General features: G+C 45.7%; 1 protein-coding gene across 1 annotated transcript in view; it reads left to right on the forward strand.

The window, feature by feature from the left end:
- LOC126531145 (uncharacterized) overlaps nt 1-26,736 on the forward strand; it is a 68,079-nt gene that overhangs the window by 25,771 nt on the left and 15,572 nt on the right. Inside the window, exons 2-3 of the mRNA XM_050178560.2 lie at nt 21,847-22,075; nt 25,624-25,971. Coding sequence (XP_050034517.1) covers nt 21,857-22,075; nt 25,624-25,971 — 567 coding nt within the window. The 5' untranslated portion in view covers nt 21,847-21,856. The remainder of the gene's footprint in view (nt 1-21,846; nt 22,076-25,623; nt 25,972-26,736) is intronic.

Here is a 26,736-nt window from a genome sequence, read left to right on the forward strand (position 1 = left end):
TGCCGCGGTGTCGGGTATGCCGTCCCGGAAGTGGGAAGATCTGAGTGCCGGATGTCCGACGCACCATTGCCCCATAAAGCGGCAACGTTGTGGCAGTTATGTTTCGGTATATTTGTGGTATGAATTATTTATTTATTTATTTATTTTTGGACATTGTGGGAAATGGTAGCACGTATATTTTCGCCGGCGTCTTTACAACGAATTATTGAAATTCCGGAGATTTACGTGCCAACACACCGATCTAATTACTAAGCACTTTGTAGTGGCCATAGAGTTTCATACAATTACTAGAGGGAACTGTGGCGCTAGTGTCTACGGGAGCTGCAAGCAGGGCGGTTGAGCCAGCATGGAAATGAGGGTTAGTACACGGATTTGCCTAAACTTCGTCCTTCTGGCTTTAAACGGCTTCGTGACTTTTCAAGGAGGTCATTTTCTAAAGAGAGTGCTGACGTTATAAATGATGAAATAAACATTAACAAAATTGTCCGACGGCAGGGTTCGAACACCGGGCCTCTAAGCGCAGAAGCCCGATATAGAAACAATTGCGCCACGGGCGCATCGACTGCATCGGAACCACTGCGAGTAGCACCGCGATTATGGGTGTCTGTGGAGTTTTATTACCTTCAGCATTTGAAAAAAAAAAATGTGAATTGCTTCGAAATTTAGGCCCAGATAAAGCGTAGTAAGCGAAGTTTCAAGAACGTCTGAAGCCCCAAGCACGAAGATTAGACAAATTCGTGTACCACACCCATCGTTCCCGCGGTGGCTGAACGATCGCAGCGCCTGAGTTCCCCCTGGTGTTTTATAGGAAAACTCTATGGTAGTGGGGAACTCTTGATTATTTTTGACCACCTGGGGTTCTTCGCCGTGCGCACACCGGTACACGATCACCTTTGAATTTCCCCACCATCGTATTGGCCACGCCCCGACCGGGAGTCGAACCACCGACCTGAAGCACAGCAGCGCAGCGCCATAGCCACTAATCTATACCACGGTGCGTGCTTCTCTACAAATAACCTGTTGTTCAGTGGTAAAAGAATGACAACAGTATAAGTGAAGCAGACGTATACCAGCAATAAAACAGCTTTTGCAAACGTGCTCTAACACTCATTTAACTCACGCACGCACGAACGCGTGGTGTACACAGTGTGCAATTTTGTAAATCCATTAAGCTACGTTTTTTCTTGTTCAGTTTATTGTCGCTGAATATGACAAATAAGTTCTACTGAAGCCTTCAAGGTGGAGGAATATGCATGAAATGCAAAACTGTGATTCATTTGAGTGTAACACGGGGTTCTTTTGTAGCTTCACTACAATGAAATGTTTGTTCTTTAATTAGGCGCAGGTTATGAGTGATGTGTAGGAGAAGTTCGAAGTGTGCGGACTTATTGTGGCCTTTGCACTTAAATATACCGCCTTCGCTGCAAAGGAAACCCGTAGAAAGTTAACTCATACGGGTTTCATTCGCATAGCTTCGTGCTGCAGTCAGATGTATAGCAATCTTTTCTCTCATTATACATGTCGCTATGAAGTACACTGTCATCTCTTCCGCCTTTTAAAAAAATAAATAGTTGAACTATTTTAATCATTAAATAGGTATTTCTACATAGGTCACCTACGGAGTAGTCTCTGAACGCAATTTCCTAGCAGCCGCGCAATCAATTGGAAACGTAGCATTAACTGAGAAAAAGCTTGAGGCCGGCGTTTCTGGACGTGCCAACCTCTAAATTATATTTCTGTTTGTTTGTTTGTTTGTTTGTTTGTTTGTTTGTTTTGCTTATATACTGGTTATTCGTTATCATTCAAGTTCCGGGCGGCAGGAAGGGATGTCTGCTGCCCCACTTTGTACGATAAACAGCGACATTTTTATACTCTCAATGGTGTGGCACTCAAACGTCTCTTGAAGCGGACTGTAAAGCGGAGTTGTTTCTTATTTAAACATATTATAGTGAAGTGAGAACACCCCATTCTGCACCCAAGCACCAGGTTGTGGACACCACGTCCGAATTCATATGACGGCAGGATGCAAAAACGCTGGTTCATTTAGATTTAGAGCCACGGGGGAGTCAATGCTGATCACGAAGGGAGCAGAGTGAAAGACGAAACACAAGGCTAAGAAGAATAACAGGACCAGTGCTGGTTTTGTACTTCGTGTTTTCCCTTTGGCGCTGCTCTCTGCTCGCTGCGACCAAAAGCAATCCGCAGTTTACCCCTACTGCGCTTCTCAAATATCCGGGGTTGCTCGGAGTCGTTAAACCTGCTCAGTCGATTGTTTGTCAGTCGATCGATTGAGTCAATCAATCAATCAATCAATCAATCAATCAATCAATCAATCAATCAATCAATCAATCAATCAATCAATCAATCAATCAATCAATCAATCAATCAATCAATCAATCAATCAATCCACTGTGTCGCCATCAGTGGCATCCAAACTATAGGCACTGACTCACCCCATGTAAAGCTCAAAAGGCTGGCCTTTAAATGAATGCATCGGTGTCTGCGACTGTTTCAAGAGTAGTAATTCAGTGGATTCGAAGACGGCGAGCATTTTGACCGTTTCCCTTCTCGAGTTTCCTGTCAGTGTCTTTCCGTGCGGGGCAGTGCCTTTGCGTTTAGACCTAGTTACTAAATTAGGTTTCTCGTGGCTACCAGACTGTCAAAATCAGCGGCCACGCGTAACAGCCCGTGACAGCGCAACTGCGAGGCAGTTGTTAGAGGAAAGCTTCCTTCTCAAGCGTTCCACCAGGTGCCTTCCTCAAAATACTCGCACAGGTCTAGTTAAAGCAAGACACGCCCATCAACTCTTTCTCCCTTTCGGAAGGTTTTCTTTTTATCTTTGGCCAGTTTGCGGCCTGCAGGAGAACACAATTGGTGCTAAAAAGACGCACAGAAAAAAAGAGAGCTTCCAGAAACATTCACTACGACAACGGCGACGCATCTAACATGGCCTGAAGTTGTTTATTTATTCGTTTTACAAAACCTTACATGTTCCACAGGGTAAAAAGGGCTTTAGTGTGTAAGATGTTTTAGACCGAAGTAATCCCAATGAGCTTCAAAGTGTGAGAAAGGGTAACGTATAAGTGCAAGCTTATTAAAGAGGTAAGATGAAAGGTAGATAATAAAAAGGAGAAAAAAATGGGAGGCGACCCTAATCTTTAACTTATGTCTCTCTTAGTGGCACTCGCACCTCGGCGTTGGTGTTCTCTAGGTTAACTTTAGGCGAATGCAACGCACTAACCGAACTCGGAGGAAATTGTTTTCCATTAATTAGCTGGTTAAATATCATGCCACCTTCTTGTTAGTGACGTCACGACTTCCGCTTTCTACTTCCGGGTTTACAGAAATTTCGCCGAAGTCGTGCTCACGTGGCGGGTCTTTAATGTATACGATTCTGTGCTTTGGTGTGCGGTAATCAGTGATTTCTAATGGATTCTAATTATTCCAGACACTTCAGTAATTCAACTTGTAACTAAACTTGTGCTCAGATATCATATCTCTAATGGAACCCATGAATTTTGTACTATATTATTTTCTTCTATTTTTTCTTATTTACTGTGAATTTCCTCCCCGGTCTTCTCAGGAGGTGAACTAGAAGTGCTGTGCAAGAAACAAGCCTGTCACTCGATGCTCTTGCCACTAAAAAAGGGGCAATAGTTCACCCGTGAACGAAAATGTAGAGCAGACGCCATTGTAGAGTGTCTGTGACAAAAACAGCTGGCTAAACATATTGAGGAATGTTACGACAACGGATACAGAAAGTGGATATATCTGGGAAGTGTCTGTGAAATGTCTCTGAATGCTAGAAAAATGTTTTCTACTGCCCTTACTTCAGACTACGAGGAATGTGATTTGTATTATTTATTTCACTATGTTTATTAATCATGTATATTTTAGTGCAACTGGCCTGCCCCGCGTTTGGCTGCGAACTGCTAGAAAGAAAACTGAAGTGTTTCACTTCACTGATCATCGTCCTTCATTCATCTAACAATTTAACGTTGAGCAGAAGCCGGCGGCATATTATACTTGTTCCCAACGTTATCAATCCATTATTTATTTATTTATTTATTTATTTATTTATTTATTTATTTATTTATTTATTTATATCTTTGTTTATTTATTTAATGTCATCTTGCAGGCTTTTTGAAAGAAAATGGGGCACAAGTCAGATCAGACAAGTGGTATACCAGTATGCTACCAAACACGCCGGAAACATAAATGTTTATGAATCCGACTAGGTGTGCCTGTCGGAGTATATTTACCGAAAAGCGGCGTGATGTTATATTAGCTTGAGACCACTGGCATATACATATGCAAGCACAAATTACTCCAACGAATTAAGCAAACATAGGAAATGGGGCTGTACAAATTCAACATAATAATAATAATAATAATAATAATAATAATAATAATAATAATAATAATAATAATAATAACAATAATGTTTATTCGCATCATTGTACAATGTACATAATGCTGGAGCTCAGCAGAAAAAGCTTGCAGTTCGCCACCTTGACAAGTTCGCTGGGTCCCGCATTTGCAGCTTCAAAAACACTTGCGAGTACAGAATACGTGCAAAGCTATGAAAATACACACACAAAATAAGTGTTATACAAATTTGGTCAGACTTTGGAGCAATACATATGCACATGGTGCAATCTGAGTGTACCTACAGAAATGTACCAGAGCTCGGAACGAATAAAAATTCACTGAAACCATGAAAGAAAACATATGGACTATGACATAACTGAAATGGGCACGCAACAAAGCTGATGTTCTCCGGTTTACACATGTTTTATTGTGTAACTTATTAACTTATTAATAACTTTCGCAGGGTACTCTTTAACGTCTGTCATCCGTAATTTGTTCGGGATGTTTGTACAACCCAACGCGGACACCTCTCGTGTTGTACGCCGCTTCAGACATTTTAGACTAAAAAAAGACTGGTATCACTGTTTATTTCTTTTTAAAAGATTAGTTTAAATGAAAGAGCAAACAAAAGAGTACCATCAAAGGAATAACCTAATCCGCACGCTACACAAAGTTGGTTGTTGGCACAAAACGGATACAAGAAATGGAAGAAACTTCGCATTCCCTAGTGCTGCATTTCTGTTTCCTTTTCACATACCTAATTCACTTACTTAAATACCCTAAGAGACCATGTGGGTATTTCATAAGTGGGGATGGTAATCAAGCGAGCCAAATATGCGCAGTTGAAACTGGTGCACATAAATTACAAAGAGAAACCATTGTACACATAGCAAATATATGCAGTAAGTGGTACAAGCAATTAAAATAAGAAAACTCGACAACAACCCCGAATGGTGGCGGAATGGTTGAGTGATACAAAAAGCAAATATATTTCAAGTACACGCACAAAAAAAAATTTACTGGATGCTTTATGTAGTAAAAAAATTATATTAGCGCCGATTGAAAAGCAGATGAATCTGTTAGCGCGACGATTTCGGAAGGTAATGCATTCCATTCCTCTATTGATAAAACAAGCGGTGAATTTCTACATTTTAATCCGTACGAACACTGATTGAACATTAAAAGCATGATCACCACGGCCTAAAAGCTGATGCGCTGTAAGAATGTTAGTGTGAGCGAGTGGCAGATTACTGTGATACAGGCTGCGAAATAAAGATAGACGAGCAGGTTTTCTTCGTGTGGCAAGCGACGTCATATTAAGCTTTCTTCATTTTTAATGGACATGCCCTAGGGCCCTATGACGTGAAACTACTCGAATCGCTACTTATTCCAATCTCCTGGAATCAAATTTACGTAACCACCAACGCAAACATCGGGCGGTAACCCAAAGGGTTGCGGGAAGAGTCCAATAAAACGCTCACCTCGTTTAATTATAGACGGTCACTGTTGTTTGCTTTCAAAACGAATGGAATGGCCTGCAATGGGGGGAGGGGGGGTGATTTTTTTTTCACCAATCGTTAGAGCTGACTACAGAATTAGAATAGAAACATTTTGGAATAGCTTTAAGTTATATCACCCGCTGTGGTTGCTCAGTGGCTATGGTGATGGGCTGCTGAGCACGAGGTCGCAAGATCGAATCCCGGCCACGGCGGCCGCACTTCGATGGGGACGAAATGCGAAAATACCCGTGTACTTAGATTTAGGTGCACGTTATAAAGAACCCCAGGTGATCGAAACCTCCGCAGTTCTCCACTACGGCGTGCCTCATAATCAGAAAGTGGTTTTGGCACGTAAGACCCCATAATTTAGTTCTTTAAGTTATACCGCCCCTCGTAATGTGAGCTTGAGGGGATGGTAAACCATGCTGTCTTGTTTTGTACTGATTCGGAGCAGGCACATTAATTTCCATCTGTCATGCCTTACACCATTCTGTTAGTATTATCAGATCAGACTGCATAGCAAGCACACCTGAATCACTGGTTATTTGCCTATATAGATAACGCAATCGCAAGCAAACCCTAGTGAAGTTATATTATGTGTGATATCATCTATAAAGATTAAAAACGTCAACAGTTCGAGTACGCACCCTCGAAGAACTACATATTTAACTCGTGACCGGTTTGATGTGTGGTCACTTAGCTTAACTGACTCGTAACTGTTAGTTAAACATTCCTAGATCCATCGTGTCGTGTTATGGTTTACCGATTTTTGGTAGTAGGCGTTTGTGAGGCATTCGATCAAACGCTTTAACAACGTCAATAAAAACGGCGTCTATGTAATAAGTTTGTGCAGCGAGTTGCGAAAATCAGTTGGCAGTTCAGATAAAGCTGCGATTGAAAGGACCGATTTTTCCTATAACCATGTTGATTATAGACGAGTAAGGTATTTGCCTTAACATGCGTCATTATTTGCGTAAAATGAATATGCTCGAGTTGTTTGCAACACACCGAGGTTAGAGAGAACGGCCTGTAGTCGTTAGGAACGGCGTTGTCACCACGTTTGGAAACAAGTGTTACGTACGCTAGTTTCCAATGTTCAGGAACGCAAACCCAATCTAACGACCAATGAACTATTAATGCAAATATGAATGCAGAATAGTGAGAGCTAAGGTTTAAAAGCTTACTTGCGTCTAAAAATATAGTTTGCCCTTCGACTTCTGTTCCGGTCAGTTATGGTTATTTCCTCCAGAGTTACAGGCGAGGCGATAACATTAGCGTTCTTAATCCGAGCACCCGGATGACTTTGCACAGAGGTGCAGTTAGTTTGTTTCACACGCTTGAGATTCATTTTACGTTGTTTTCAAGCTCTTCGATATTCCAGCTTCGATTTCAAAAAAAAAAATACCTGGCCAGCCTGCCAATCTCATTTTACGACAGGCAGCTCGATGCCTTCCTCTGTATAACCGCATTCAGATATTGGTGAGCGAGCGCAAGCTTACGGTACCCGATTCCACGCTCGTCGCCTCCTCTCGCCGAGAACTCACAAGCGTGAACCGTGCGCCTGGAATAGCGTTTCACCGAGAAGAAAGGGCGAGAGATATGAGGGTAGACGCCGTATGACAGCACGCTTCGCTGCGCAGCCAGTGCACGATTCTTCTCTTTTCTCTCCTTCTTTTTTAACTGGAAGGAGCGCATGGCACAGCTGGGAGCTCACCGCAGCACTCGCTGCCAACATTCACCCGTTCCACGACATCTCACAAGGTGCGTGGGTATAAGGGAGAGTCCCACCCTGCAGATGGCACACGAGCGAGCTTTTCCCGCGCGCATACGACGGGCCGCCTCGGCTACCCGCTAGGCGGCACACGGAGTCTGGGGTAAAGGACTCAGGGGTGGGGGGGTGTTGATCTGTCTCTAGCGGAGACCTTCCGCATTCTCTTTTCCGGTAACGAGCCTCGGATGCGTCGTGCGTGTTGCCGCCGCGGCGTCGTGGACACAGCGCGCAGGTAGCAACCAGCACGAACGGGGCTTCCCTCCTTCTCTCTCGCAATTTGTTCTTTTCTCTCTCGTTTACTTTCTTTACTTTTTCCCCAGAAAGAAAGACAAGGAGGGGAAGAGAGGAGGTGGAAGGAAGGGCTGTACCTAATTAACGGGAAATTGGGCGACCCGCGTCCACCTCGCGTGCTCAAAGCTGTCGTGCGTGTCTGCGTACAGCTGCGTGCATCGGTGTTGCCGGTGCGTGGTTCGAAATGGCGCTCGGCCGCGTGGTGTGTGCCGGATGTCGATGGTGCCGCACGAAGCGGCGGTCCCCGGACTCGTCGGCTCACGGAACAACGGGCACGGAAGCGGCGAAGAGACAGGAACAACGCCGGGCCCGAAAACGAGGAAATCCGGCTGGTCGTTGCATGCTGCGAGAGAGCGCGTGCTGCTGCTATAGCTGTGGACAAAATTGCGCTGCGTGCCTTGGCGAGGCACGGGGCATGCGCCATTTGCTGGGAAGGCTTTCACCTTTCTGGGAAAGGAGCAGTAAAGGCCAACGCCGAGGTTGTGTCGCCCTGCACGCGCGTGCCTTGTTTACATGTTTGCCAGTGATGAGTATAGGAGTGGCAGCATGTGTTTGATTTTATCAGCTCTGGCCGGAGGGCAGAGTCCCGTAGAACACGCGGCAACGTAATCGCTTGTGTTTCCTGTTGGGTGTTGTTGTATAATAAACTAGGTAACAACGAAGTTGCGCACTTAGCCGCTTTGTTACGCAAACAATCGCCGTCGTTTTTAAGTACACCGCAACTACCGTAAGGTTTAGTGGCTGCGCATACCAAAAACATTTTTTTTTTCAACACACGTTCGTTTGTGGGAGTAAAGCTCTGAAGCTGAAAGCTGCACATGACCTTTTGTTGATTTGATGGTCAACGCTTTAAGTAAACTCTAATACTTGAAAAAGAAAACACTACGTTGTAAAAGAACACGTTCGGTTTTCGTCCCTCGGGGAGCGATTGAAAGACAGGACTTCCGATGCGGCGTTGTTACTAAACAGAGCGTTATTTAACGGTGATTTGCCAGAACATGACGCGCCCTTTCGTGGTGCTTCGTCGCTTACTTGAGCAGTGCTCTTCAGGATGGTTGTTTCCTTTGTGTCAAGCGTTGCTTCTAATACGCAAACCATCTTTTTTTTTTTTTCTGAGAAGCATGAAGAAAGTGATGCAGGGGGGAATTAATTAACTACTCGTATACGCTACGGACAAATGTCACTTCCTGTCGGTGCATGCAAGCAGGGGATATAGTGCTCCCGCGGTTTTTGGTACTTTCCTTACAAGGCCCGATGTCCTCCACACAGTCCACTGTGCAGGCTTTATAGCGTTCAAGCAGGACGCGCGTATTATACAACCACAACTGCAGTATGTATGTTCAGTATGTATGCAGTACGTATGTATGTAGTATGTTCACCTTGCGCTTCAGGGTCTTGAAAGTCCGGTACCATCCGCAATAATGGCCTCTTCTAATACTCTTGATCTCAAGCTTCTCATTTGTTCCCGAGCCATAATATTAACGACAGAACTTCTCACGCTGTATTTATGCCCAGCAACTCGTATCGTTCGATCCTCATTCCTTTTTTGTAAAAAAAAAAAATCGACCGGTGGCCTACTTTGGTGGTTCTGCTATATTACCGAACGGGAAGCTCTGTAGCTCTTCCCAGATGTGCTGATTGTGTAAGTATACGAACTGATAATCCGCTCCTGTAGGCTTCCTCACGGAAATGGCACAAGCGCTTTCCGTAATCGACAAATGAATAAATAAGGAAATAAATAAATAAATAAAGTGCCAGATTTTCCATTGCTCCGTTGGGTCACTCATATCTTCGCGCAGCGGGTGGTAATAGAAAGTCAATCCGCTGTGACACGCCATGCGCACGTGTAAACGGACCACACAAATCCCTCCTCGCTCGCCCTCCTTTCCTTCTCCTCAAGCGAGGATAATCCCCCACTGAGTGCAGAATAGGGCAGAACTCACTGGGAGGTTACATTCCTTCTCAGGCCAAAGATCTCGCTCGGCGTATCTTCCAGGAGATCGAAAGAAAAAGACGCCATACGAGATTATAACAAACGCTAAAATAAAAATACAATACGGGGAAGAATCCGAGCTAAAATATTATGAAGCACGCTCCAGCGTAAAGGCGCCCGTCCTCGTAACACGCCGAGCCCCTCCTTGGAATACCATCACTGCAGCCTATACAGTCAAAACTAAATCTACCAGGTGCTTTACCCTTACAGTAAACGGTAAACGTACATATATACCGACTAAGCTGAAACATGGTACAAAGGCACGCGGACTGCTTTTTACTTCGTAGATGTCGGCCTGATGCGTCCTACCAGGCTTTTCTTTTCTCTCGATAAAGAAGAACTGTTTGAATTATGTATAACATCATTAACAGCTATGTGTTCTTTTTAACAGTGGAGCGTAATGTATAATTAAGCTGGGATATCAGCCCGCATGGGCCGATTATCTTAGATGTCCTTTCCACGTGCTGTGTTCGAAAACAAGGGCCCAAGGAAAACCCCGTCCTTTTTTTTTTTTTCGCTTCGTTATGCGTTTGTGCTGAATAAGAACGTTTTAAGCAACAACGGAAACCAAACACTTGACCTGTTTTGAACGGTGGCACGCGTACGCGCCATAGCGGGCGCTCGCCACTCTTCTGCGCGGGTGCTTGTTTTGCTGCACAGGCGCACTCTCGCGGACGTGTCCACAGCAAATGCTTGCGCGTGTATGTATTATACATACCTGGCACCTGACACTACGTACTTTCTTTTCTGTGTCGTTTGCAACGCCACACTGAACCTCAGAGGATTACGATCAAACCTTCCTGCAAAACATCAATTACTGTCTCATTGACTAACCACTTTCCTCCGTTCTTTCGTCTCGCTATTTCCACTGTATACGTGCATGTACCTGCTCACGACTTGTATGTATTCGCCCAATTGCTCTCAAACGCCTGCATCGCGGGAAGGCCTCAGGCATCGCGTCGTTTCAAATGCAGAGGAAGGGCAAGCTTATTGAAACGGAAAGTCCAGTCGGGGTCGATGGAGCAAATAGGGGTGTGCTTGTGAACCAAGCCTAGAAGGTAGATGTCGGAGCAGTGACGCCATGATGTCTCACTTTAACAAACTTGAACGGAGCCAAAATTGTCGAAGATGACTGTGCATCGCGTGCAAGAAAAGAATGTTGTTCTCGTTACTTTAAGAACTTAGCGACACGATGTTGTAAACACAGACACTAGTAGGTACTTGTCGGCGAATAACATGTACATATGTGTAAAATAAGTGAATAATAATAAACACGTACTAATAACGCACTTTTGTACTAACTGTTTCACATCCTAATGTAGCGAAATACAAACAAATTCTGCGCTAGTCGTCGAGCTCGAGTCCCGCTCTTTTCACAAGAGCTTCCTTTCTTTAAGGCGCTCTTATTTAAGCTGTTATTTATTTAAGGTGTTGCTTAAGATGCACTTACTGCCTGCAGCAGGCCTTTCGCTGCAACCTTTTGTTTCACTACAGTATAGCATGGCCACATGCGCATACATACACTTCTATACTTGCTGCGTTTCTTATTAGAGCACATCGAATTTTATATTTTGTTCTGTTTTTCATCTTTGCAAAAATTATTTGTGTCCGTATCTGTGTGTGGGGGGGGGGGGGGAGGAGTAGGAGAGGAGGGGTTACGTGTACGTGTACACGCCCCAACCAAATTCAGCCAATGCAAAACATCCGCGAGCACAAATGAATTATAGAGCGAGGGTCCACTTCCGTCCTTGCACTCGCACACTGCTAATTTGCAATTTTATGGCATGGGCAAGGCACTCGCGCTGCTGCCATCTTGGCACGCACGAAGGCAATCCAACTGGCTTCCCGAGAGACAGCCCAGCCGCATGCTTGAGAGGATTCGTACGTCCGTCTCACACTTACTTTTCGTGGATAGGTTTGTTGCGCGTAAGCTCAACAACATTATTTTACTGGTCGTGTAATGCTACTCGTGTCATGGCGAGAACTGACCATTATGCTTAGCCACCGGTGCTATCGAGGCCTACACTTCGCTTGCCCAACACCCGCTGCAACGGTTTCATTCAAGGTGCTCAAAATTTTGCAGCCAGCAAACCACCTCGTGTTGCCTACGTAATTGACATAAAGAATGTTGCCTCAAACAAGCAAGATAAATATATATATATATATATATATATATATATATATATATATAGCTGTAAGAGAGCAATGGCAGGGAAGTCAACCAGACGAGCGTCCGCTTTGCTTTCTGCATGTGGTAATAGACGTGATTTGAAACTGCAAGTAACACGTACTAATTATATTCTTCGTTTCTGAATTACGGCTATTAAGATGTAACACGCCTTAGACGTGTAGCAAATAGAGTTACATTACGTGTTGCTCCTTGAAAATTGAGCATGTTACTATACGAGGACCGTGACACGTAATACGTCCTTTATCTTCATTTCAGCAGCAGTTAACAAGCTGCCGCAAGTATGGAATGCAATCTTTGCTTTAAGATCAAGTGGCAATTTTACTTGCCGTCATCAGCGACACGCCACCGTGTTGTGTTATTATTTTCACACCGTCCTCATTCTTGTCGCACCCTGACGTGGCAGCCCCCGAAATGACGTTCTCTTTCTACCCCGTCAAAGAGTAATAACAGCGAGGCTCGACTATAGGTGCGGCCAAGCATCTCCCGCTCGTCTGATAAATAGACGGCATGACATCTTCGACATCTTCACTAGCGTGCCAAGACGCTCCCATAGAACAGTGCCTCAAGGACGTGGAAGATTTCTTTGAGATTACGACGGCATACAAATCTGACCTTGTGCGCTTTCGAGGTATACCACAGTTGGTGCACTGAGAGACAGTACGGTGAGCTGCTCACTTGGAGAGCCTCCAGTAAACACGCACGGGCGCGGCAGTCCGAGTTAAAAGGCCGGAAGCCGACTATAGTGGCAACGTATTGGTGTCACGTTTTGTTTTGCAGATGCGAGTTCGTAAGTGCCGTCTAATCGCCCTTGTCACGTGTTCACTGGAGGGCTATGACGACCGTGTGTGCTGCCTTAAGGTAGCATAATTCTGGAACCCGCCATGTTGGCTTAGTTGCTATGGCGTGGCGCTGCTTATAGTTCGAAGTCGTGGCTTCGATCCGGGCCGCGGGCTTGATCTGGGCCGCGGCGGTCGCATTTCGATGGGAGTGCAAAGATGGTCGGTGTGTGTACTTAGATTTTGGAGCACGCGTTAAAGAACCTCAGGTGTACTATTAGTCACATGCGGCGCCTAGTATATAGAAACGCTCTTATAACCACGTGCTTTCTCCGGACATCTGCAAGATCAAGAAAGTAAGCAAACACGTATGGGGTTCCTTAGATTTTTCGTTTTACTCTCTCCTTCATAACACGCAATCTAACGTTCTCGTTAATAATTGTTAGAGATTACTTGTTCTTCCGTGAACGGCACAGCTCACATAAATGGCTCTGTTCAGGAAAAAATCAAAAACCGAGGGCGGTAGTTTTACTAAAAAATAAAACAAGATCTAATCGCCGAGCGGCTCAACCAACGAGCATGCAATATTCATCTATTGTCTGGAAACTCATGAAAATGAAAGAGCGTCGAAAAATAAAAATGCTTTCCGGAAATGTGCTAATTAAATCAATGAAATTATTTGGTTTTATATTCTAGAACCGCGATCTCATTATGATGCATGCCGTAGTAGTGGATGCCGGATTGAGCAACAGAAAGCTTGATCGAGTATTTTTCAGGATGGTCTACAATTTTCTCATTGACACTTTTGTTCTGATCATATAATATTTGACAAGTTGATTAATTAATAATACCTATTTCTGTAATTAGGCGAAATACAAAAAGATAGTCCGACTTGCTCAAGCGACGGCAAACAACATTATCTTCTGTGCTTTGGTTCAGCTACGTCGCAGTTGCATATTTTTAAACTTTGGCCCCAGTCATCGTATAAATGCTCTGTCATACCAAATTTAAAGGCGAACGGGAGAACGAAGCAGAAAACGCGATGCATATAATTAGCTTAAATTTCAATTTGTCGACGAGGCAAAACCGGGTGCTACGTGTGCTCTTGCGCTGAAACTATACATAAGCAGCTGTGAATGCATCACAACAGCTTCTGACATGCTGACGTACTTAGAAACAGAAATGTATATTATCATATCATATCCATTTAAGAATTGTGTTCATTATCCATTCTCTCTGCATTTCATGATTAGCTGACAAGGCACCAGGTCTTCGCGATCGCCAGTATTGATCACCTGTTGCGACTAAACCAAATGCGGGAATAAAGAAATAAGAAGTGAATCGAAAAAATATTATCCTTACATGATGCGGCCTCTCGTTCGTTTACTAGGGTTCACAGGAAGACGGAACTATCACACCATTTTTGTTCGATAGATCGCTCTTGGACAAGCGCCCGTGATTTCTGGTTCCACATCCACATCTCCAATCACGCATTGAGCCTCTGCTTTGCAATGATGGCTTCCCCGAAACTATGCGTCACTTCAATGACGCCTTGGCCTACAGCCTATAGCCTTCCTCTCTCCTGCCTCGCACCCCGTAAAATTGTAAGACCCCCCCGCGCCTAACTATAACTCGCGGCTGTTGCTCTATTTGTGTACTGTAACGGCGTCCTGCTATCAAGAGATCGGTCACGCTGGCAGGCGGGCCTTGTTAACGCTTCGCCAATGTTTACGCGTCGCTCGTATTGGACCGAGGCGCCCTCGGGCGCTCCGAGCGCAGCGCGCGCGGCCGCCTCGGCGCTTCGCCGATGTCCTCCCCCTCAGTTTTCTCACGCCGATCTCGGCAGGGCCACTCCGCCGCGTTTTTTGCCTTTCTAGGCCACGCGTTGCCCGAAGCGAGAGTCGACGAGCGAACGCCACGGTGACCGCCATCGGACGGCAGACGGCGTCCTTCGCGCCCGCACGCCCACAAACTCCACAGCGCGTGCAGAGAAAACTTCGCGTACGAGTTGCGCGCGCGTCCCCCGTGTCTGTATACTTTGCGAGGAAGGCATCGAAGGGCGGCGGCGGTGGTGGCGTATCCTTTCGCGGTGTTGTCCGGCATACTGCCACGGTGCGGCGCGCCTTGTGTGTATGTACAACAGTATGCGTGTGAGAACTAGATCATCCTGCACTCGCACTGTGTGCCGTTGGGGTGGAGATAAAGCAAACGCCGGTTAGCATATACAACAACGCGAGGCACCGTGAAGTGACCATTCGTCAACGTATAGTGCGGGCGCCCTATAGTTTGAACTGTTGGGCATTGTCCCGAGCTCGAACATCGCGCTGGATATAGTTACTCGGGAACAAGCAGCTTTCAATTATTCGTTCAGCTGATCCGGGGCACTGTTTCATTGCATTGTTGAAGACGCGTGTCTATAAATCACGCAATTCCACTGTTCTTCAGTTTTCGGCCGCGTGCTCGCAGTGTTTCAGAGATGCTCATATATATAGAGAATCGTGCGGTGACACAAAGCACGTTTTTTCTTCGGACGATGTACGATGCGCATTAGTACTCTCGACGATTTGCTCCTAATGTACAGCTTCGTCTTCCATTCGGCGTCACACGACGCGACTGCACCCTTCTAGCCCGTCTATGGCTCGAAGTAGCATCTTCAAGCGCATGCTCATATCTGAACAGAATGGCTAACAGCCGATTGTGTGAGTTATGCTAGTGCAGCGAAACATTCGCGCAACTTCCTTGTTAGCTCCTTCATTTTAACCAGCAATGAGCAACGCTAGCTCTCCTCCACATTAGACCAACTAGACAATCAGCCACTCACATGAACCAAAATTCTTCGACACTGGTTTACGCGGACTTCACCGAGAGGGACTATATGATCACTTCTGCGTTATACAATAACCTTATTGTGGAACAAATTGTGACGGGGTGACTCGGCGCATTGTTTGGTCTTGTATGTCCGGGTATGTAACAGTGACACTGTATGAGGCGTATACGTGGCGACCTTGCCAATTTCATAATAGTTCCCGCACAGATTGCCTTATGTTGTTCATTCCTCCCTTTCTTTTGCTTTCTTTTCTCTCATCTCACGTACCCCCTTGTTCCCTTTCTCCCGAACATGGTAGCCAATAAAATCGAAGATACGTTCCGATTAACCTCTCTGTCCTTTCATCTACATTTATCTCTCTCTCACTTCATATAGCTCTCTTCATTCAAGAGGCTTAGAGGTTCTTGAAGTCCATTTGTTGCACAACTCCTTGCCGTGAATAGTAGTTTTCTATTTCTAAAGAGGACACAGGTGTCCAATTCGCTGAGCGTCATACTGTACAAAGGAGCCCAGAACTTGGCCCGCCGACGTAGTCGAAATGTTATTCTACTTAAGGTACAAATTAGTGACATGATATATTGCAGGCGAATGACACCGCATGAAGGTGGCATGTGCTCCTTGAGAGCGAACTATACCTCCAATTCGTGATGTTGCGCATTTTAAATGAGTACTTAAATGTAAGTTACTGTTTGCCCCATATCCGGTTCACGATGATCAAAAGCCCACCACAAAAGACTATTCGCATAAGACTGTCTTACGTTCTATCAGAACGAATTGCAGCTTGTGCAATGTGATTCGCTTGATGAGAATACAAACGAGGGCTATGCTGCGCACTCTTAGGCGTTCGTGTGTGTGGATTGTTTACGGTGATGGGCGTGTGAACAGTACGCGCACGGAAGCCTCCGCCTGTGGTAGAGAGCGAACGTGAGCAGAACCGCAGTGTGCAGCTGCGTAGCTTACTCCAACCGAAGTGTGTCCGTTAACAAAGCATGCGCAAGTGGCAAGTCGTGCGCAAAATCTAGACTGCGCCCTTTGTATCCGAAGACCCCATTCAATGGGCGGGGCCCGATTATACGGCAGGCAGCAGCGTCTAATACTAATCGCTTCAGCTCCTTCTGAAATTCAAATCGTGCCGTTTATCAAAAGACCTGGGGTGGGCTTCGTGAATAGAGCGGCGTCATGGCGCGTTAGGCGCTTGTGTGTAACGTTGCCTCAGCTGTGTTAAGCAGCCGTGTGAACATATTTGAACTACCTCGTTCTCTGCTTGCTTAGAGCGCTGCCCGCGTTTGCCATGCAGGAGCCGATAAACGATTTCACTAAACGTCAACTGCTGGCGATCTAGAAAAATAAGCTGTCAGAGCGGAGAAGCGATTGTTGTGGCAGGAAAGCTTGCATTCCACGAACACTATAGTCGGACGGCTACAAAATAAACCACCTCAGTTTATCGGGAGCTAACCTTGTACTGGAAGAGATTTTCAGAGGCTTACGTGTCAAAATTGCGGTCTGCTGGTTTGTTGGGCACAACTTTAACGGCAAGATGACAGGATAGGATTGGCGCTCCGCTTCATTTCTGTCACTCTTAATTGTTTCAAGTTATACTAATAAAGCCACATGATGCGCGCCAGATGAGTCAGATTACCCGGAACTTGTGCTCATCTGTCGTACTTGTTTCAAATTATACTAATAAAGCCAAATTACGCGTACCACTTGTGTAAAATTACCCTGAACTCATGTTCATCCTTCGTGAAAATCTGAGGAGATAACATGATTACCGAAATTCAAGAGTCTGCGATCGGTCTGATTATCCGAGAGGCATAGTTCGTTATAATCGGGTCCGTGGCGCTCTTTTGAGACTGTCTTCACCTGGATTAAGCAACTATTAATATTCTCGTACCAGCGGTATTTCTATATGCTTCATCCGCATCGCACACCGGTGGCTAGTTCTCCTGCAAAGGCCACACTTGTCTTGATATTTTTCCTGACCTTGGGTGGGACGCCAAGCTGCTGATTATGAGTCACATCGCCTGTCTGACTCATATTAAGATGCACTGTTTCTTATATGCCACATGATTTCTTCCAAAGTTCGATCAACGAACTCATTCTGTGAACGGAGGGTTGAACGAGGAGACACGGACAAAGACCGGAAAGCTAGGATAACCAGAACGCGCATTCATGAAGCCACTGCATGCATGAACGAACTGTTCGCAAACCGGTAACCACAAGGAGCGGATTTCCGGCGTACTCTCGGCTCTGCTTCTGCACGTGTATTTCAAGCCTCATTTGTTCCCGCTCAGTTGTGTCTGTCAGGGCTGGATTGCGTTCCATGTAGCAGTAAGTTAAAGCGCCAGCCACTTGGAACGCGTGCGAGCCTTGATTATACCGCGGGAGCACCACACGGCACGAAATAGACGCGCTGAAGCAACGTCGGAAATACGCCTCGAATACGTTGCCATGTTGTAGCTGTGGAAAGCCGCAACGACGAGATGATTGGGAAGGTTGACCTCAGACGATAAAAAGCTCTTGTACGAACGTAGAGTGTTGTGATAAGTTCATTCCGTTATTTCTATACAAGAAATGCTATGAAACATATATATATATATATATATATATATATATATATATATATATATATATATATATATATATATATATATATATATATATATATATATATATATATATATATATATATCCCACCGTGGTTGCTTGTGGCTATGGTGTCGTGCTGTTAGGCACGAGGTCGCGGGATCAAGCCGGGGCCACGGCGGCAGCATATCGATGGGGGCGAAATGCGGAAGCACCCGTGTACTTAGATTTAGGTGCACGTTAAAGAACCCCAGGTGGTTCAAATTTCCGGAGTCCCCCACTACGGCATGCCTCATAATCAGATCGTGATTTTGACACGTAAAACCCCATAATTTGATATATATATATATATATATATATATATATATATATATATATATATATATATATATATATATATATACAGTGAAAGAGAGAGAGAGCAAAATAAAGAATAGAGGAAAGACAGAGAAAGACAGAACCAGACACACGCCCGGCCTGCTACCCCGTAGTGGGTATATGAAAGGCATCAAATCGCCCATTTAGCAAAAAGCCGGCGTCTGTAGCAGAGAAACGGCCCTCAAATTCCCATTGGCTGCGACACCACGTGCGCTCCTCGACGGAGCAGGGCGAGCGAAGGGATGCACCTTCTGCAGCGATAGCGCGCCAGGTGTTGCGTGAGGGCATCGCCCCGTCACCTCCGCTCTTGGAAGGCTGTTTTCTTCACGCGTTCCTTGTCCGCGCAAGCGGTCGCTTGCTTTCTAACTTCGTCTCGGTAATCACTATCAGGAAATGATCCATAAAGAACAGAACAAATTGGAAAGGAAAAACGTTCGCGGCACTGAGTTTCGATCCTACGTACGACCCCACGCTCAGAAGCCGAATGTCTTACCCACTGGACTAAACTAGCCAAGTGGTTCAACGCGTTCGCTCGCCCGCGAGGAGTTCATAACTCGAACTTCATTTACGACTGCTCAGCGGCGTTCAATTTGACATTAATTCTTTCGTCTTCACAACTCATAAGCGGTTCAATTTCTCGATTTTTTTAGTTTTTTTTTTTTTTTTTTTTTGCAGCAGGGAGAGGACAGATATTTATATAACCCTCGCAATGCTTCAATGAAAGTAATGGTCTGGATTCGGCGCAATTAACTGTGTCGCTGCTGAAGCGGCGACGTAGTCAAAGCCGGGGCTAGCGCGTTCCCTGCACGTCGGCCTTTCAGTAAGACACTTAATGTAAAAAGAAACATTCAGCAAATTAACGAAAGACCGCAAGAAACATTGTTTACGAACAGAGCTTCGCGAATGGAGTGGTGTGATTGAATTGAATAGAGTGCGACACGAAGCGACAATATATACAGCGCACAAACTGGCACACCGTGTACGGTCAGAGTCGACTGGCGCTCCTTTGGCGTGCCATAAGTCACCGCGACGGGCGCGAAATCTTCAAACGAGTCCGGCACGAGCGAAAACGAGTGCAGCCCGATGAACTGGCGAGATAACCTCCAGCGAGTGTATAGACCCTATGGAACGATGCCGTCTGGCTACGCTTTGATAGAGCCGGAGGCTGCCCGCACGGCTCCCGCTGCTTCGGTCGTCTCGACACGGTAAGCGTGCCCAACGAGCAAGTGCGCGGATCCGCGGCACGCTTCTGACAAGGGGTAGTCCACGTTCCTTGGCCGGAGAAAGTAAACGCGCCTTCTTTTCCCCGTTGGAACACCCCCCTCCTGCGTACCGAGCATGATAAGAGCCTCGCAGCAGCCGTACAGAGATCGGCACATCGCCCTCACTCCGTATCGAGTGCACGGTACACGCTTGCCACGAGGCCTGCAGCTTCTCGCTGCTGTGCTACTGCGAGGAAGCGACGACGCGCCCAGTGAAAGCGGCGTGCCGGTGAGCGACGCCGATCGCGCACGGCACGCTTCAAGGATGTCACGTCGCCTCGAAAGGGCTGCAGCCATGCTCGGCGGCTTCGTGATGCGAGGCGCTTGCCCTTGTTCCTCGTTAGGGAGCCGGGAAGCAGTGTTAGAAATGTTCATATGTGGCGTCGCCTGACTGAATATTACGCATTCGTTTCCCCCTTTTTTGTTTGGTTCTATTGATAGACGACTGTTGACATACGTGACTAAGATACAGAAAAAAAAGCAAATCTCAAAAACAGCGCCACAGCTGCCGAAATCTTAAAAAATACAGTTTCTTATGACGTAATGCATTGCGGCCCTGGCTTGCCTACACTTGTTAGTTGGTTAATGGTGGATCATTAAAAATAATTAACCACGCCTATTCAAAAAATAAAACTAAATACAATATGACAATTTCTTGTCTTACCACGCGAAGGAAAGGATTCAAATCTGCAAGAAGTCTGCGGGATATGTGACCGTGTCACATTAACGATGTTCGCGATCGAAAGAAACTGCGCCTGTGATTGTGATTTGTTTTTCTTACTAATAAGCCATATTTGTTTCGGTGATAAGAATGTTACAAAACATTAATCCTCGAGCCAAACCTTTCTTTAGTGAGACAACACAAGAAAATGCTATGCTTTTCTGCCACACTCATCTAAACTCTCATATATCTCATATAGAGTGAGGGTGCACTCGCGCTTCGGTTGCGTTGCTTGGTTGTGCTTCCAGAAAGTTTGGAAAAGTCTAAGCCTACATGGCGTCAATAGCAACTTTACGGCTGAGAACTATAGCGTGCGTAATACTACCTGTTTTACGGTGACACCGTTTTTTTTTACAAGAGCTCGCCTATTTTGAAAAGCCCAGTCTCAACAAAAGCGATTGCTCGAATTATGCGCTATAAATAAGCAAACCTACTTCCTCAAATAGCCCGTTAGCATCTCGTTTGACCCCGTATTTGCGCGCCTAAGTGACTCTGAGCTGAAAGCTATGGCCAACAACCAGCACAGTAGCCATGCTGACAGGATTATAAGGAGTCATTTTTCGGGGGGGGGGGTTCACTCTAAACGGCGGCACCATTTATGGAACGTGTTCGACTAAAGTTACAACAGCTAAACCATTCGTTTCTTCTTTCATAAGACCAAACTTTTGCTTCTATAGTAGACAACAACAAACTTCGCTGTATCACGTTTTGATTGCCGAATAAGTTAATGCGCGATGAGCGTGTTGGTATTTCCGCTAATTACCAATTACGCCTAACCAGGTCTTGGAGTTTAAATCAATTTAAGACTGGCGCTCCTTTCTGCAGACCTTATCAACCCGTACTATATATAGCCCTAGTTGTTTTGTCACAGCTAACAAACGGCGCCAAAGAGAGAGAGAAAAAAAATGTACATAAAGAGGTTAACCAGGTCGCACCTGGTTTGCTGCCCAAACACGAAGGACAAGCAGGGAAACATCAAGCCGGTCACAATGCATGATCCTTGATTGCTCCCTGCTTGTCTTTCGTGTTTTATGGAGATATATTCTCATTCAATTCATGCTTGAGTTACGGGGTCCCAACTTCTATCACATATTCCATATATGCCTATAGCATGCATACTACAAATCGTAAGGAACATTGTGACTGATTCTGACACCACTTTTGTTGACGTACTGCGCAGGCGATCCGCGATGGCGCTCGGACTCGACTCGGCGGTGCGGTGGCTGTGGGCTGTGGTGGTCGTGTTTACGATCGCCGCACTCGGGTCGGCTCAGGAGAGCCGCTTCGTCACTGTGCCGTGCGCCAAGCTGTTCACGTCCATGGCGCCCATGCTCAAGCCATGCTCTTGCTACTTCGTCGGGCCTCCTGACAACGGCACGGGAATAAACTGCGACAGGGTCGCCTTCCAGGTGAGCAGTGTGCGCACGGAGAAAAAACGATAGAGGGAGGGTTTCGTGTGATGCAGGCGTGCTAACACCGACACAAGTATATGAGCAAGAAGTACGACGCAAGCGCCGACCATAAAGTAAAAGGTAGTGCAGACTGAGAGGAAATCAATCGAAGGAGTAAATCAAGCTTGAGGTCCATGACTAGCCGTGTCTAGCCACGTTTAGACAAATGTGGCAAGTGTCGCATCGCATGGAATTTCTAGAGCATTGCATACATCTATACGGTGGAAATGCGATAGGAAGGCGAATCGCATTGATGCGCCAGGAGGGGGTAGATAGAGACGGGTAAGTCGACTTACGCGGTGCGTGTTAACGCTGGTGTATCCCCATCGACGGACAGGGGAAAACTGAGACGGCTGTCGGCGTGGGCCGCGCGTTTTCTCCTTCACTCGTTTAACGTTTGTTGAACGATGAACGTTTTGTTGAAAGCGTGCAGCGCTGTGTCTGTCTCCTTTGTGTCTTACTAAATTTGCCTTTTTGACGAAGGAAGATACACATTGTATCTGCGCGTGCTCAAAAGATACTTCGCGAGGGCGCGCGTGTGTATAAGATTGACGAGTTTGCGCAGCCTTTCCTTAAGCAGACGCAGATGATGTTCTGCGCCTTCCTTCTTTTCCACCACTGCGCGACATTCTTTTAGGTAATAGTCGGCGTTTGTGCTGTCCTTTTCCTTCCCACTTGTGTGCGCGTTAACACGTCTTTTCCTTCAGTAACATGAGTTCCTACCAACGACTGTCAGTCATTGTGAGGTAGGTTCTTATTAATTCTGAAGCTGTTTCCCTGGGCGTATCGCGCCCAAATGGGAATGACGAAAAAAATTCCACATCCCTATGACATACAAAAGACACGTAAGAGCCCGCAATAAACTAATTAAAGTATACCCCGCCGATGTCAGTGTCTATCGGAAAGGTTAAAAGTGTGTCCGTTTCGCGGGATGAACAGGCAGTGCTAGTCCATGGAGCAGATAACGTGTCGTAACTCGAGGCTTGCCAGTCTGACGTGTGTTCAGTGCGCCCATTAGGGCGGTTCTTTCTATAATGCGAATAGGCTACAAGGGCCCGCGGGGCCTTGTGTCCAGCGTATACAGGGAGGTACTTACTCCAACGATCGATTTTGGGGACGTCACATTTGTGAAGAGTTAGATGGGGGCGAAAACACTCTTGTACTTAGATTTAGGTGCACGTTAAAAAACCTCAGGTAGTCCAAATTTCCGGAGTCCCCCACTACAGCGTGTCTCATAATCAGATTGTGGTTTTGGCACGTAAAATCCCATAATTTAATTTCTTTTTCTTTCATTTATTAAGAGAGCGTTTAAGAGAGACTGGCTAAAGCCAGCAAAAATGAACGTGCTGAAACGATTGACACAAGCCGCATAGCTTTCGAGTGCATTAAGTGCAACCATGAACCATAGGTGTCGAGCGCAACGATGAAAGGTGGGAAAGGTGCCCGTCAGTCCAGTCAGGCGCCACACTAGGTGTCAGGCAAAGGGGTCGGTCAAGAGAGAAAGACAGAGAGAGAGAAGAAAGGCATGGATTGAGGCTCACATAATATGACCATACGTATTGGATGTAATAAAGGAAAATAAAATTGAGCAGGAACCATAGCCGGAAGCTCGTCAAAGTCAAGCGAATAGCTTCCCGGTAGATCTGCTGATGGGACACTTGTTGGTTAGCTTACTGGTTAATGCTACAATGCGGACGGGTGCTGTTACAAATAAAGATGTTGTACGGGCACGCAGTGATTGTGACTGGTGTGTGTGTATAACTCATACCGTGTTTTAAAAAATATGTCTCTACCGGTCCCCGAATTGAGAGTACCTAGATTCGATTCCGCCTGGTGCATCTTTATTAGTTATTTTTTTTATCTGTAACGACGCTCACAGTTACGATACGAACGTTTTCGGGTATGCACGCACAAGCAAATAAGCGCAGGTTTTCGCAAGTACCGCGAGAAGAATGGCTGAAGCATATATAGGATTATATACACTGTAGTGTTGCTGTGGAGAAGCCAGCTTGGGCAAATACTATTTAGCGGCCTACAACCGAACTTGAAGGCCATCGTTTGATGCACGTCACAAGTAGGCCATTTCCTGTAAAGATTGGGTCATTTGTATCTTTTTCTTTCCTTCAAGAAGAAAATAGGCTGCAATAATCCAAATCAACAAAAAGACAACTCGTACCGTCTCTTCAGAAAGAAAGAAAGAAAGAAAGAAAGAAAGAAATGGATCCAACCGCGACCACGGAACCGCCTGATGTCGGAGCCCGTGGGGCTCGCGCAATCGCTGATGTTGGCTTGGTTTCATATCACGTACGCTCGTAACTTTTTTAAATAGTGCAAGACAAGCAAATGAAAGGCCATAAAGGTTAACAAAAACAAAAAATGAATCCGGTTTCCTGCCCTGCTCGGCGCAAAGGAAAAATGGATGTAAACAGAGTGAGAGAGAGAAGGCTTAGTTTCCGCAGTATGTGAATGCGCCAGTGCCAGCAACCGCAGCGCCACACAATGCCTCGTGCGTACACTTCCCGAAGTCGCTTTGGGCTTCACCTTTTCTTTCTTTTCTTTTCTTTTCTTTCTTTTCGTCTTCCAATGTGTGTGTGTATTTGTTCGAGAGGACAGAGGTGCATGCATCTGAGGGTAGCGGTGCGGATAAGTTAGCACGCGCGAACACAGAGAAGGGCTTTGGCTCAGAGGTAAACGGTATCGCTACGTTTAAACATACCGCGCCGTCTCAATGTCAGGGACAGCTACGCTTGCCTAAACGTCCTGCAGAGGCAGCATAACGTTCACCAGCCTGACTTATTTATTTATTTATTTATTTATTTATTTACTTATTTATTTATTTATTTATTTATGTATTTATTTATTTATTTATTTATTTATTTATTTATTTATTTATTTATTTATAGTGCACTTCCCATTGGGAATATTAGCAGGGTGCAAAACACATATCTAAGTTACAATAGGTTGCATTTATAGGACATGGCAAAGTAAATACCGATTACAGCAACCATAGTTGTACTATTTTGCCACACCTTTATTTTTATATACATTATCTATTTTTAGGCTTAGTCTGCCTATTCTATTACGTTTTATTGCTTTCATAATAATTAATTACTTAAGACTTTATGCCTTTTCGTTTCTCTCTCTTATGTTCCCTTCGTATAATACCTTTCGACTATAACTCTTTCGACTGCACTATCTTCGGGATCGGCCTACATTTTTACACTGCATTATCTCGGTGCATGGTCAGCCTACGAAAGAGACTATAGAAACATGCGTAGCCGATACGAAATATAGGGGCAACTCGCTAAGAAATACATTGTCTAAAGAAAGGGCATCCGTCCACACGGCATCGTTCAGATTGACGCGCGCGTGACGGTGGCTTCCACCAACATCGTTTTGGAAGAGAAGTGCTCTGTGATGGGGCCGGCTTGTCGCCCGAGGCTGTGTACGCAATCCTCGGTTCGCCCTCAACCAAAACACGGGACGGTCTCGCCGTGCACTCGCAGGGCAACTTCCCGATGCTCCCGTACCGGCAGCGGATCCACCGGTTCTCCCAGCGCCACGCGGGCGTCCAGGACCTCGAGGCGCAGCTGTTCACCGCGAGCGGCGTGCCCCTGCGCGTGCTCGACCTGTCGCACAACCGGGTGCGGCGGCTGAGCGAGCGGCTGCTCGAGGGCGTGCACGGCTCGCTGCAGGAGTTGCACCTGGGCTCCAACCTGCTGGGCGACCAGCTGAGCCCCGTGTTCGCCACCAACGAGTTCCGCGCGCTGCGGGAGCTGCGCCTGCTCGACCTGTCCGACAACCGGATACAGGGCGTCGACTCGGCCGTCTTCAAGGGGCTCGACAAGCTCGAGGTAAACGACGGGTGCCGTCCCGTGTGAACTGCTTTGCTTCTCTACAGCCGCTCGTAAGAGCACGCTAAACGGAGCATCATTCACTCGGGGAAATATGCGAGATACATGTAACGCTTCTCAAGTAAGAGAGAGAGAGAGAGAAAGAAACAAGAGGTGAAAGGCTTAGAGGGCAACCAGATTAAGTGTCCGGTTGACTACTCTGTAGAGGGGGATGGGTTAAGGACAGAAAAGATGAGAAAATAAAAGAAGCTAAAAAAACTCGCATCAATTCGTCCACACTATAGGTTTTAGATCTGTGCCGTTCCTTTTAAAGAAACTATAGCTTCCCGAAAAATAATTTGTTCTTGTTTAACTGTAGACAAATGAGAAGATATCAAAAACAACGCTTGGTATCGTCGAACTTCACGGCAATTACTACATCTCCTCTTTCTTTTTTTCTTTTTTTTTATATTCCTTGAACAAGATTGAAGGCTCCGTCTAGGTCAGAAGAGTTGTTTTCCTCGCTGGCCTGTTGCAGCCTGTGCAGAAAGTGCCATAGTTTTTGTGATGTTCTTGTTTTTGTTGTCGACAGCGTCGTCGTCGTCGTTATTGTTGATGTTGTTGTTAAGCAAATGACTATACTACGTGTGTGGATCAGATGCTTATTGGCTCCCAAATTTAATTTCACCGCACGTAATCTTTGTTTCAACAAAATAACACTGTGCAGAGGCCAGCGACGTATCGACAACATTGAGTTTTAATTAATTAATGCTGTCTATACACGCG

This window comes from Dermacentor andersoni, chromosome 5 (genome assembly GCF_023375885.2).
Source record: "Dermacentor andersoni chromosome 5, qqDerAnde1_hic_scaffold, whole genome shotgun sequence".
In the NCBI taxonomy this organism is placed as follows: Eukaryota; Metazoa; Arthropoda; class Arachnida; order Ixodida; family Ixodidae; genus Dermacentor; species Dermacentor andersoni.